The following is a 14539-nucleotide window of genomic DNA, read 5'->3' on the forward strand; positions in this document are numbered from 1 at the left end:
ACGCAGGCAGGCTCCAGTGATTGAGTCATTTTATTGGACCTTTAAGGATTGGTTGGGGGAAGCATTCCCTCCATCTGGTTAGGGTCCTGCAGGGGAGACCATCTTAGGCTCGGTCCCTGGAGCACAGCCTGGACTAAGCCTCCAGGACCTCCTATGGAAAAATGGTGTAATCCCTGGCCATTTTTGCCAGTGATTACCAATAAAATACTTATAATAAAAAGTCTCTGTTCTGACCACTGTTCAGGTCTTCCTGCTGGAACAGAAGTGTGCAAAGCTAAGTATATATGCAGAGTCTTGTCTTAGTCTCAAATAGTGCCAGTCCCACTTCCCGATAGTTTGCTCAACTCAGCAGATGCAAAGGGGCTGGCTTGTTCTCCTTTTGATTTCTTCCACAAGATCTTCTCTTCGGACGTCCACCTGGCCAGGATGGGGAAAGAAGGTGGTATGAGCATCTCAGACTCCATTGCTCCTAAGTGCCCATTCCTTCCTCTGGTCATCAGGCTTGGCTTAGCTGGGAGCAGGAACGCAGGCAAACACAGGCAAAAAGTAGATAGTCCTTCTTGGGGGAGCCAGAGACACAGGGTATAGATGAGGTGGGACTCCTACCCTACCACGACCATAGTAACAGGTGAACCCTTCAGTCCTTTCCAAGTGGGTACTAACATGAGTGCTAGGCTTTTGCTCGGGCCTTGATTGGGCATGGCCTGCCAAAATGCCATACACTCCCTCTCCCTAAGCCCTCCTGCCCACCTACCTACCTCTTCCCTGCTGGCCACTGAGCGGAGCTTGATGACCCCGTCCTTGAGCTCCTGCTCACCGATGATGGCCACCAGTGGGATGCCTGCCTCCTCACAGTATTGCAACTGGTTCAGCAGCTTTGGGTTCTTCTTGTAGAGCAGCTCTGCCTGCAGGGGATCAGGGCAAAAGATGAAGGATGGCTTCCACCATCCTCAGGGACAACTTCCTTGGGGCCCAACTGCTCTTAGTTCTCCTCCATGAAGTTGCTATGGATGAGCTTTTATTTAGTTTGTTCCCCTCACTCCCAAGTTTGCTGCCACCCTGGGGCTGGCCGCCTCTACCTTGATGCCAGCATCCCAGAGCTCCGAGACGAGCCTCAGTCTCTCCTCCAGCAACTTCTTCTGTGCAGATGCTACAAGCACTTGTGTCTCTGTGGTCCGCACCTTCTCCTCCAAAGCCTGGGGAAGGGGCAGGTAAGAGTCAGAGAGCTGGGCTACTTCAAGGAGCAAACAGAGCAGGCTGTTGTCAGGATTCTGAGACATCAGGCCCAACTGCATGAGCTCCGCCAGGACAGGGGCCCAGTCTTCTGCCCTAGCAACTGGGAGTAAGGTTGCTCCTGGAAGTGAGCTGACTGGCTTGTACATGACTTGCCAGAATGGGTAATGTAGGGCAAAAGCTAAGGTGGTTTAGGTACAATAACTTCAAGCTTGTCTCCTTTCAGTACCTTACAGGTCCGCAAGAACACTCACACAGAAGTGATACTGTGAGCTCACCCGGTTCCCACTTGCTGTCTGCCCAGTCAAGAGACTGTGCCTCTTACACTTCAGCCATAGGGCCCAACCCAGGGTGTGGGCGGACAGGAGGAAAGGGAGAATGCTGCTGCTGCCCCTTGTCTTTTTCTGGAAAACTATTTTCATAGTTCTTAAGAACATAAGATGCCTACTGGAACAGTGACCTCAAATGGAAAACATGGGTGGTTTTGGCTCCAGAGAAAAGGATGGGAGCACTGGGAAGATTACTGCTAGAGAATTCCCCAAGGGATGAAATGCAGCCAGCCAGATAAGAGCAGCAGCAAAGGAGGGCCTGAGCCATGAGGACCTTCCCTGGTGTTACTCTAGGGACCAGAGAGTCAAGATAGCCATCTGAAGGACCCCAAGGCCTCAGGTACATGCTTACCACTTAGAGAAAACATCAGAGGAGTTACGAGCAAGACTTTGGAGTTAGACTGCCTGAATTCGAATTCTGACCCTGCTACTTAAGAGCTGTACCACCTTGGGCAAATTATGACCTGGAATGCTTCAGTTCCCTTGTCTAGAAAACGTAAATAATACATTTACAGGGCTGTGTAAGAATTTTACTAGATAATGCATTAAAAGCAGTAAGCATTAGTAATAAAATATTAAGCATTCTGTATTCTGAAGAAGTTCCGGGTCTTTGGTTATACCAGCCATGACTTCTGACAGCACTGAGGGAAGCAGGGACCCAGAGGAAAGAATTCTGTGAAGAAAGAATGATCAAAGATCCATAAAGCTGGCCTACAATGGGGGTGGGAGTCTGTGAAAGACAGCAACCATCTTCTCTCCATTTCTTTCCAAAGACACTCCTTGACCAAAACACTACCATTTGCTCCCTTGATCAAAGAAAACAGCGCACATGCCCCCAGTTGCCCACGCCCAGAACGTACCTCTAGCCTCTGTTCCACAATGGAAAAGATCCGCTCCACCCCAACGCTGAGCCCCACGCATGGCACCTTGCGTCCTTTAGGGTCGAACATGCCCACCAGCCCATCGTAGCGTCCTCCAGCAGCCACACTGCCCACCCCCAGGGGCTCTTCCCCTGCCCGGACTGGGGTTTGTAGCAGCACCGCCTCATAGATCACCCCAGTGTAGTAGTCTAGCCCTCGAGCAAGGCTCAGGTCAAAGGAGATCTGTGGAGACAAGATCACAGTCAGTACCAGATGAGGATCAAGGATGTGAAACCCTGGAGCTCAGCTAAGGTGTCCACCCCCAGCCTGACTCACCTTGTCAGCGATGCCAAACAGGGTCAGGTACTCAAACAGTAGTTTAAGGTCTCCCAGGCCCTCCAAAGCCTGTTTGTTTTGGGACAGTTCAGGATCCTGGAGCAGCTGTTCCACCAGGGATACCCCACCTGGGGAGACATCATTTGTGAGCCAGACTGACTGACAAGAGCAAAAAGGTAGAGGCGCTCTCTACCTTTTTGCCTGGACTACACATGTATCCATGCGTGTATATACCACACACACACACTCAGTTTTGGCCTAAGATTTGAAGCCAGGTAGATGGCTGTTGGAGATGCAGGGTCTGTTCCTCACCATGCTGCTGGACATAGTCCCCAATGCGGTCAGCCACCTCGGGTGCGAGGCCCTTCTCTCCCACCATCTCGTTCTTTACTTCCTCCCAGGACACCTAGGCAGACAGATAGCAATAAGGGACCCCTGGGTAGTTCCCCACTGCAGAGCAAGTGTGGGCCCTCCTGAGGGGGCAGTTTTGGAGCAGAAGCTGCCTTTCACCCTATATTCTGGCGCTAATCTTCCTTTGGTGAGCACAGAGGCAGGCTCCCCCCTCCTGATCTTGTTTTACGTTTCTCAGAGCAGGGTGGGATCTGAGAAAAGAAGAGTGACGTGTTTAGGTCATTACCTTGTCCAGCTTGTCCACTGAGGAGCAGATGGTCCGGAACTTGCTGTCAGGAACACCACAGACAGCAAACATCCCATCTAGGATGCGCCGATCGTTCACCTGCAGGGACCCAAGGCACAGTGAGGAGAGAATCTCTTAGTGTGACCGTCAGTAGTCTTGGTCACTTGGGCTACTGGTCTCTCTGCACAAGGATCTTCTCCTATGAGAAGCTAGGCCCACCTGTGCCCTCGCAAACCCATTCAGCTCTGACCTTGACCAGGAAGTCGCCTATCTGAAGGGAACTCAGGATCTCACACATGATCTTCAGGCACTCTGCATCAGGGATCATGGGGTCAAACTGTCCAGCAATGTCGAAGTCCTGCAAGGAGATGGGTAGGTACAGTCCTCAGGGTTTTAACCTTCTTAAGGGTGGGGTGGGGAAGGGGGTGAAGACAAGGCCCTGGGCGCTCTGCTTTTTCCCTATAAAGGCCTGTCTGCACTCTTGCACACACCACCTTCTTCATTATCTGTGCGATCACCAACCTAGAGGAAACTCCCAGCATCCTGGGGTCTCTTACCAGTCTTGGTTTCCCTTCTGTCTACATTCCTTCATTATCTCACTCATCCACTTTTCCTTATTTTCTCCTAGCATTGTGGGGGCAAATATATGTGGCCTTACTCCTTAGCCATTTTCTCTATTTATTCAGCAGCTCTGCCACCACTCTGGATGATCTGCTACTTCCAATCCAATTTCACCACCCTTTGCTGTGATCCAATCACTGTGGTTTAATATAAAGAAAACTGGCCCAAGAGTTCCACTCCGGACTTTGGCTTTCTTATCCCTATGATCTCTTAATCCTGCTCAGTCTCAAGTTGACTGGTAAGTAAGATGGGGAGGATATGCCCTATCCTCTACATGAAAACACTCAAGACACCTGAGGGTTAGCACCGTGCGGTGCGTCCAGTTTGTTCAGTACAATATAAATACTCAGTAGATTCTGCTACATTGAGGGAGGGCCAAGTAGCCCATCACGCCTCACATACTCACACACTGATAGAATTCCCGATACCGGCCGCGGGTCATGGCTGGGTTATCTCGCCGATATACTTTGGCTATGTGGTAGCGTTTAATGTTGGTCAGTTTATTCATTGCCAAGTACCGAGCAAAAGGAACCTGATAACAGTTAAGGAGAAAGCCCCCTCCTCACACAGTTTTTCGGCGGTTGATTATCACCACCAACAGAAGCTGGGGTCTGTGTGTGTGAGTAAAACCACAACCTGTAAGATTAAGAGCATTTCTGAACATCAGAATCGACTTTGGCAGCACAGCAGAAGTCTCAAACAAGATTAGGGTTCCTCTCTCTTTGGTTAGTGTCTCCCCTGGACTATGCTGAGCACAGGAGGGGGCCGGGCAGATAGGCCAGAGAGCAGAAAAAGGTCTCCATGTAGGATTTCTGAGCAGAAGATTCTCTGACATAGCTTGGAGATAAAGGAAATGTTCTGTGGGTCAATTAAGGAGAACTCTGTCCATTGGACAGGGCAGGGGAGAGATATTCTGGAGCCAAGGGATTATTGAGTTGGAACTGGTTCCCACCATAAAGCTGAGGTCTCACTCAGGATTCTGAAGACTTTTAATACGTTCTGTTTGGCTAAAGTCCCATTTCTGGTTTAAAGAAATAAGCATCATATTTAATCCCACCTATGTGTGGCTATCCCCAAACCTGAGGCTAGAAATAGCCCCAGCCCAATGAGAACCACTGATCCAAAGTACCAAGAGCCCAAGTTTAGAAAGATACAGTGAGGTCATAGCGAAGGGACAGGAGCTCTCCACCCTGGTCTTTCAGGTCATAGATAAGCTTAGAGTCTTCTCCATACTTTCCAGTCAATGTTTCCTGGAGAAAATATAAAGAAAGGTGGTCACAGTGATAAATATAACAATTTAAAAGGAAGTTTTAAAACAAAAACCCACCATCCTAACATGACTGATCCCAACTTTCTATACTTCTGCTCTCTATCCCAGTGCTTATGTATTTGATATTAACTATAATAAATAGGAAAGACCAATTTCATTTTCTGCTTATCACATTTCCATTTTGTGTCACAGCTAAAATATTATTTTTAAAAGCTGCATAATACTTCAGTGAAAAGCAGCTCTGTATTTCCTTCCTTCCTAGTGTTACACTGTGAGTTGGTTAGGTTATTTTTTTTTAAAAAGTTTCCTAACATTTCAATAAATACACTTCGGTATATAGTTTTTTCTTTGGAATATACATTTTTTGAGGATTAACTCCTAAGAGTAGATTATTAGATCAATAAACTTAAATGTTTTTATGATGCCTAAAGTTTGAACAATGTCAAAAGGCAAAACTGAGATAGCAGTTCTTACCATGTGATGCCTTCAATAAGGTGATAACATATTTCACTTACCAGACTGGCAAAGTTTAAAAAGCCTGAAAATTCCTGGTGTGTAGAATTAGAAAGACTCATACACTGGTGTTATGGGCTGAACTGTGTCCCCTTCAAAATTCATATATTACAGTTTTTTTTGTTTTTTGTTTTTTTAAAGATTTTATTTATTTATTCAACAGAGATAGAGACAGCCAGCGAGAGAGGGAACACAAGCAGGGGGAGTGGGAGAGGAAGAAGCAGGCTCATAGCAGAGGAGCCTGATGTGGGGCTCGATCCCATAACGCCGGGATCACGCCCTGAGCCGAAGGCAGACGCTTAACCGCTGTGCCACCCAGGCGCCCCCATATATTACAGTTCTATTCCCCAGTAACCTCAGAATGTGACTGTATTTGGAGACGGGGTCTTTGAAGAGGTAGTTAAACTAAAATGGTGTCATCAGGGTGGGCCCTAATCCAATATAAGTGGTGTCCTTATAAAAAAGGAAAATTGGCCACAGACAGGGAAGATGATGTGAAGACACTGGAAAGACACCATCTACAGCCAAGGAGCAAGGCCTGAAATAGATCCTTCCCACATGACCCTCGGAAAGAACCATCCCTGCTGATACCTTATCTTGGACTCCTAGCCTCCTGACACTAAATTTGCTGCGTCAGCCACCCCGTCTACCGTACTTTGTTATGGCAGCCCTAGCAAACTAGGAGAATTGGTAAACATAAATGAGTACAATCTTTTGACCCAGCAATTTCATTTCTATGAATTCACCCTGCAAATGAATGCCCACCAGTACTAGACATTGTTCTAAGCACTGAATATATATCAGTGAACAAGACAAAGGTAGTCTATACCCTCATGGATCTTTCCTACTAAGGAGAGGAGACAGGCAGTAGATTAAGGCAAGGAAACAAATTAACAGATAATTTCAGTTAGTGTTAGCTCCTCTAATGGAAATAAAACAGGTCAATATGATAGACAAGGGATACTTTAGACAAAATAGCTGGAAAGGACTATTTGAAGAATGGCATTTTAGTTGAGATCTGAAATTAAAATCTTTAATCTCTACTTTAATCTGAAATTAAAGTCAAATAAAGAGCCTGGGGCAAGGGAGTTCAGGAAGAGGGAAGAGCAAGTACAAAAGCTTTTGTATAAATGGATTTTGTTATAAATGCAATGGTTTTTAACAGGGAGTGATGCAATCTGTTTTTTTTAACAGTAAAGAACTAGAAGCAATATCAGGGTCCATCAATTGGAGAACAGTTACATATTTATTTTTTATATGTATGGTCTGCATGTATCTCAAACCATCTCAAGTACAGGTACCAGGGAATTCATCGCAGATAGGACCATAACAACGTCCACTAACAAGGGCTCTCTTTTGGAAGCCACCAGCCATGACCGCGGCAAATAAAAAGCAGGGCCTCTCCTTCTAAACCAGGCCTGCCCTCCTTCTCATTGGAGAAAATACTGGTCTTTGTCCCCAACAGGAGAGACACCTCTCACTCTCTTGTCCTCTTCTTTGTTGTTTGTATATTCACTCTCCCACCACGCAGTTTCTCCTCACCCATCCCTCACCTTTAGTTCAAACACAGGCGTATCGATTACTTCTGCACCATGACGCTTGAAGCAGCTGACAATTACATCAAACACCTTCTCTCGAACGGCCATCTGCCGGGGACTGTAGTCTCTTGTACCCTTGGAGTCCAAATCAGCCAAAGAACCAGAGATGGGATTTAAAAACAAACAGGGAACATTAAGGTCTAGAAATATAAAAGCATGACCTCGAAGATAACAAATGCAAACACCACCCCAAACTTTTTTTTCTAGGGGCTATGGAGTTGTAAAGCAAGCACAACCAATTCCCTAGTAATTATCACACCCATTTGCTATCACCCTTCTAAATTCTATCCCCTTTTTAAAGATTTTTTTTTTTTTTAATTCGACAGGATAGAGATAGCCAGCGAGAGAGGGAACACAAGCAGGGGGAGTGGGAGAGGAAGAAGCAGGCTCATAGCAGAGGAGCCTGATGTGGGGCTCGATCCCATAACGCCGGGATCACGCCCTGAGCTGAAGGCAGACGCTTAACCGCTGTGCCACCCAGGCGCCCCTATCCCCTTTTTAGAGTGGTTCTATTTTCTAGAATTCTTAGGCTATTTTCTTTCTTTCTTTAGAACACTATTTTCTGAGAAGTTTTCCTAAAAACTTTTTCTGTGATACCAGAACATTTTCCTTCCTAAGAAAAAACGTCTACCTGATGACAGGTATATAACCAACTCAAACTGGCTTAGCTAGTTGAATTCCAAATTTTATAAGTAACACTTTCCCCCAGCATAACTTAAAAAAAAATTCTAATAAATACTATTTGTTCTCTAATTTGTTTCTAATAGGCCTATGACATAGGCTGGGCAGATGCCTTTTATGGATGAATTACAGGACACTGAGAAGTTACATCATTACCTAAGGCTCTCAGCAGGTTCGTGGCAGTCAGGACTAGAACCCTGTTCTTCCAGATCAGACCTTCTGATCTGGGTGTTTACACCATACTCTCAAGTCTTTGGTCTCAGGACCTCCTTAAACTTTTATTATTTATTAAGGACCCCAAAGTGGGTTATGCCTATCAAAGTTTATTGTATCAGAAATGAAAACTGAACATTTAAGAATATTTATTAATTCACTTAACAAATAGTAAATCCATTACATGTTAACTTAAATAACATTTTAGGAAAATGTAACTACTTCCCAAAACAAAAAAAATTTGATTTAATTTTTGCAAATCTTTAATGTCTGGCCTAACAGAAGACAACTGGGTTCTTATACATGCTTTATGCATTCAATTCTGTTGTGATATGTTGTTCTGGTTGCATAAAGAAAATCTAGCCTTACAAAGATGTGTAATTGTAAAGGAAGGAATATTTTAATAAACTTTTCAGCTAACTGTAGATATTCTTCTTAAACTACACCAAAATCCAACAAATGGTAGTTTCTTAAAGATTGGTTGCAAGGTGGAATCTGAAACTTCTTTATCAATGAACTTTTCCTACTGTTACATTAAAACCCATTACTTATATATGGTAACCAGAATTCAGAGAGACAGAAAGTAGAACAGTGGTTACCTGGGAGCTGGAGGGAGGGTAGAGGGGGGAGTTACTGCTTAACTCATATCATACCAGGTTGGTATGATAAATAAAGTTCTGGGGATGGGGGCGCCTGGGTGGCACAGCGGTTAAGCGTCTGCCTTCAGCTCAGGGCGTGATCCCGGAGTTATGGGATCGAGCCCCACATCAGGCTCCTCCACTGTGAGCCTGCTTCTTCCTCTCCCACTCCCCCTGCTTGTGTTCCCTCTCTCGCTGGCTGTCTCTATCTCTGTCAAATAAATAAAAATAAAATCTTTAAAAAAAAAAGTTCTGGGGATGAATAGTGGTAATGGTTGCATAACAATGCGAAACTACTTAATGCCACCAAACTGTATACTTAAAAATGGTTAAAAAAGGGACGACTGGCTGGCTCAGTCGGTTAAGCGTCTGTGCTCAGCCCAGGTCATGATCCCAAGGTCCTGGGATTGAGCCCCACATCGGGCTCCGTGGTCAGCGGGAAATCTAATTCTCCCAGCTTCTCTGCCCACCCCCCCGCCCAGTGCTCTCTTACATACGCTGCTCTCTCGCTCTCTCTCTTTTTTTTTTTAAGATTTTTATTTATTTATTTGACAGAGAGAGAAACAGACAGCGAGAGGGAACACAAGCAGGGGGAGTGGGAGAGGAAGAAGCAGGCTCCCAGCAAAAGAGCCCGACATGGGGCTCATTCCCAGAACTCCAGGATCACGCCCTAAGCCGAAGGCAGACGCTTAACGACTGAGCCACCCAGGCGACCCTGCTCTCTCTCTCTCTCTCTCTCTCTCAAATAAATAAATAAATAAATAAATAAATAAATAAATAAAATCTTTAGAAAATGGTTAAAATGGCAAATTTCATGTTACATATATTTTACCATAATTTAAAAAAATATCAATTACTCCATCTTGTACTTTGAGATTTTTTATTTATTTATTCGACAGAGATAGAGACAGCCAGCGAGAGAGGGAACACAAGCAGGGGGAGTGGGAGAGGAAGAAGCAGGCTCACAGCGGAGGAGCCTGATATGGGGCTCGATCCCACAACGCCAGGATCACGCCCTGAGCCGAAGGCAGAGGCTTAACCGCTCTGCCACCCAGGCGCCCCCCATCTTGTACTTTGAATCTTTTACCCATGCATGATTTTAGAACATTATACATTGGTCATGTGGAAAATATTGGTTCACTGATCAATTATACAGATCTGCCAAATATTTACACACTTCATTATATCCGAAAACACATTTGTTAATATCAATACAGATCTCACCTGGGAAGTCTTTAACTACTATATTGAGAAGCCGTCTAGATCATGGAGAAAGATACAAGTTCCCTAAAATCCTAACTTTCACTTGAATGCTTGAATTTTATCACTGGCAACAAATATTGTCAGATGTTTTCCTTGAGGTGACAAAGCTCACTTCATTTTCCTCAAGACGTCTGCCAAATACCCAAATCTTTAAAACAACAGTTTGTCTTTCAGTTTTTCTTTCAAATAAAAAATGTCTTCTGTGAAAAAGATAGCTAGTTAGCTTAAACTCATGCAACAGCACAAGCGTTTTTCCTACTTTGAAATGCAGCACAAGTGCTTTATGTATACTTACAATTACATCACACAGGATACTACAAAAGAGAGTACTCAAGGGTTGAGATTCAATAAAATGAGTAATTTTTACTGTTTTATCAAGGACATCCCTAAGTAAAACTGGTTTATTTTTATTTTTATTTATTTTACTGCGAGTGCATGAAAGTAAAGAACATAATGGCTATGAGAATAGTGTAGCGCCACTGTCATGTTTCATTCTAAGACACCAGCAGTTCTACTCGCCAGTGCTTTTGCATCTTCATAGCAAATGTGGTCACAAAGGTAAATAACGTTTCAGTTTAATCATAAAAATACTTTTGACCATAAAAACCTCTTGAAAGAGTCCTGTCCCCATGATACTAGGTTTTCTGTTAATATAAATCACGCATTAAGAAATGTGTTTCAACAAACTACAGTGGATATTAACTCTCCAGTATAACTTCGTTTTCTTTTAAAATAGTATAGAAATTTTCAAACACACATTATAGAGAATAGTATCATACACCACCACGTTATCGATTACCCAGCTTCAATAACCATCAGCATCTGTTATTTTTACTTTAAGCCCCAACATTTTTTTTTTTCCTGGAGTGTTTCAGAGTAAATCCAGACATCATATCAGTTTGCCCCTAAATATTTCAGTCTGATTCTCTAATGCACAAGGTTTAAAAATAGCCAAAACACTACAATACCTTTATTACAACCAACAAAACAAACAGCAACCCTTTCATATTATCTAATACCCAAGCCATGTTTAATTTTCCCCAATTGCCTCAAGAATACTTCTTTTTTTTTTTTTTTAAAGATTTTATTTATTTATTTGACAGAGAGAGAGAGAGACAGCCAGCGAGAGAGGGAACACAAGCCGGGGGAAGTGGGAGACGAAGAAGGAGGCTCCCAGTGGAGCAGGGAGCTCGATGCGGGGCTCGATCCCACACCCTGGGATCACGCCCTGAGCCAAAGGCAGACGCTTAACGCTAAGTCACCCAGGTGCCCCTCAAGAATACTTTTTTACGGTTGACTTGTTTGAATTATATTCTAAATGAAGCCCATTCACTGTATTTGCTCTTGCCTGTTTAATCCACAACAGCTTCCTTTCCTTTTTTTAAAAAAAATGTCATTTATTCATTGAGGAAATTGAATCATTTGTCCCAAAGAACTTTTCATATTCTAGATTTCATTAATAGTATATTCAATGTGTCATTTAATACATTCCTCCATCTCCCATATTTCTGGTATACTGGTAGGTCAGAAGGCCTGATTAGATTCAGGTTCAATTTTTCTTGGCAAGAATACTTCATAGGTGGTGCTGTGTATTTCTTATTGCATCACAGCAAGAGAAACATAATGTCTGGTTGCCCTACTTTTAGTGATGTTAAGATTGATCATTGGGTTTAAGTGAGGCCAGCCTGATGTATCACAAATTCCCCATTAATTTTTCACTAAATAGTTTGAAAAACTATTGATAATCACTGCTTTGTGATTTTACATGTCTCTTTAACCTCTGAAATTATCTGTGTGAGAAAGCAATAGCTCAATGAATTTAGGAGCCCAAAGAATGAACCTTAAAAGGCGACACATCAACACAAGGAAGACCTCTCTCCTTTGGAATCCAATTTCACATACAAATATTCATCGAATTATCTGTTCAGTTCCAGACATCCAGTCTCAGCCTCTCAGGGTAAATAAACCATGTGAACAACTAAAACTCACCAAGAAATGCAATAATAGAGATATATATGAAGTGCCAAGGGAACCCAGATGGAATGGTGAATAGTTCTGTTTACAGAACTTAAAAAGACTGACATCTGAACTGAAATCCTAGAGACTGGGCTAGTAATCTCCAACGTCATTCCACTCCATTCCACTCCACTCCACTCTCTGTATTTGGTTCTACTCAAACAGGTCTTTTTCTAGTTCCTGGAAATTACCAGGGTTCCTTTCTCCTTCAGGATTTCCATACTCTACCTGAACCTAGTTTCATCACACTCTTCCCCTGGCTATCTCCCATTCATCTTAGGTCAATTAGTGTATCACTTCTTCAACGAGGCTTCTTCAGACTCTCTAGTTCTTTCTTATTTGTCTCAGAGAATTCTTATTATTTCTTTATATCATTTATCACACTTTATAATTACATATTCAAGAGTGGGATTTTTTGTCGTAAGTCTGTTTCCTTCAGTAGAAGGTAAACTCCATGAGGGCAGGCCAAATTGTTCACCATGGCATACTCACTGCTTCCTACAGTGCTAGGCATATAGTAAGCACTCAAGAAACATTTACTTAATGAAAGAAGGAGTAGCAGTAGCTGGCATATTCCCTAAGCATCCAGCTGGTCTAGTTTCTGCCATCACTTTGCTAACCCAGAATGACTCAGACTCCAATTCAGCCCAGCGCCCAGAGCAACTGTTCAGAGAAGCAGGGGCATCCACCCTTGGGAGAAGGATTAGGGGCTTTCTCCTTAAAGGAATTATATTTACCTTGGGGGTTTTGAGCACAAACTTCTGTTTCCCTTCATCAGGGCCCATCTGCGCCTTCAGTTTCAGTAGTTTTGCCAACTCCTCCTCGATCTGTGGAGGTAAAGTGGGCGCTGAGCTCTCACGTCTGCCACTCCCTTCCCTCCTCAGCCATTCATTTAGTATCCCTCCCCCATCAGAATCTGGGGCAGATCTCTCTCCCCAGGCCCAGCTTCGCTTCTCTCGGGTCCTACCCCGGCCACCTGCTGACCCAGGCCCTGCCCCTCCCTACACGCCCGGTCGCTTTTACCACATCTTTCCTCTATGCAGACCACCCAGCTCTATGTTCTCCCTGGCCCTACTTTGGCCTCTTCCCTGCCACCTAGGTCGCACCTGCTCAGCGCTGGCCTTCTGCTGCTTGAGGCCCCGCACGCGCTCTCCCTGAAGTCGCACTAGCTCCTCCAGTGCTGCACGTTCTGCCATACTGCGGCCAACCCGCGCTGAGCGCTGTCTAGATCGGCCGTCGTTACCGCAGCCTCAGCTCGGACAACTTCCGGCTATAGAGTCACCGGTCCGCACGCCTAGAGAGCCTCCGCCGAGCACAACAACCACTTCCGTCTGCTACCGGAAGTGCTGAAGCTGAAACGGAGCCTGAGGGGTCCGGAGCTAATCCTCAGGGTTGGGAAGGTGCGGAAGTGACCACCTTTTCGTTGGTGCTACGGGTAACCTCTACAGTCCTCTGCACCCTTACTGGGGTGGGCTGAAATCCTGAAATCCGACCTGCCTCGTTCCCAGGTCCTTTGGCTCCTGTCCCGGAAAGGCGGCTTCCTGTTACACGATGCCCCCGTTGGGACTCCTGCACATGAGGGCCTGGGCTTCACTGTTTAGCCGGCTCCTGCGGCCGCCCGGTGTTGTGTGCATCAGGGAGGTCCATTTTCATAGCCAGGTGAGCCAGACTGTGTGTTCTGTTGGGGCAGGATATCCAGGTATGAAACATGGACTCGCAGCCTGCAGCCCTGTAGTACAGTCGGGTTTTTTGAGTAGTTTACCGGTCCTGAGCTAAGCATTTTAGATGCTTTGTCATTTAATCCTCATAGCCGTTTTGAGAGGTTAGGATTATTTCCGTTTTACAGTTTAGGAAACAGTCTGCAAGGTAAAATGACTTACGTACGGATACATAGTAAGGGAGCATTTTTAATAGAGGTCCACAATCCCTTATGTGAACCTTTTGGGGTCACATTCTTAACCAAAGTATATGAATATCCCCATTAAGTGAGATGACTGAAGACCCCAGATAGACTGAGTTCACATTAAGAGTTTACCTCAAAATGAGCTTCAAAAAGAAACCCCACAAGAAACCACTTTTCGGTTTTTAGAGATTTTTGGATTTTGGAATTGCAGAGGAAGGACTGTGGACTTGAACTGCCATTCTTTGGAGGAGAGAATCCCCCAAAATATGGAACTGCCACACCCTTTGTATCTCTGGAAGGGCATACAGCCTGCTGCTAATAAACAAAATTACCAATTCAGTTTTACTTTGGTAAAGACCCTAGCAGATGCTTTGTGCTATCATGAACAGCAGGCTTCAGATCTTTTGTTACTAATTTTCAGTTACAGC

General features: G+C 44.5%; 2 protein-coding genes across 4 annotated transcripts in view; one reads left to right on the forward strand and one right to left on the reverse strand.

Annotated features, from left to right (window-relative positions):
* Positions 1-12: 12 nt before the first annotated feature.
* HARS1 (histidyl-tRNA synthetase 1) lies at positions 13-13531 on the reverse strand. Its single transcript, XM_026508156.4, has 13 exons — positions 13315-13531; positions 12946-13035; positions 7353-7472; positions 5171-5266; positions 4423-4548; positions 3646-3753; positions 3396-3494; positions 3071-3164; positions 2759-2886; positions 2423-2665; positions 1080-1196; positions 759-905; positions 13-417 (listed from the first exon to the last, which is right to left on the reverse strand). Exons 1-13 carry the CDS (start codon positions 13402-13404, stop codon positions 346-348), a joined length of 1530 nt encoding a protein of 509 aa, XP_026363941.1. The 5' UTR covers positions 13405-13531; the 3' UTR covers positions 13-345.
* The window catches only part of LOC113261837 (histidine--tRNA ligase, mitochondrial), a 7165-nt gene continuing 6153 nt past the window's right edge, over positions 13528-14539 (forward strand). Inside the window, exons 1-2 of one of the 3 annotated variants that reach the window (XM_026508160.4) lie at positions 13528-13608; positions 13717-13867. In XM_026508160.4, the coding sequence (XP_026363945.1) occupies positions 13760-13867 (108 nt within the window). In that variant the 5' untranslated portion in view covers positions 13528-13608; positions 13717-13759. Of the gene's footprint in view, positions 13868-14539 lie in introns of all 3 variants that reach the window. The other 2 variants (XM_048220864.2, XM_057307124.1) reach the window with 2 other exon arrangements.

This window comes from Ursus arctos, unplaced genomic scaffold, assembly GCF_023065955.2.
Source record: "Ursus arctos isolate Adak ecotype North America unplaced genomic scaffold, UrsArc2.0 scaffold_5, whole genome shotgun sequence".
Classification (NCBI taxonomy): Eukaryota; Metazoa; Chordata; class Mammalia; order Carnivora; family Ursidae; genus Ursus; species Ursus arctos.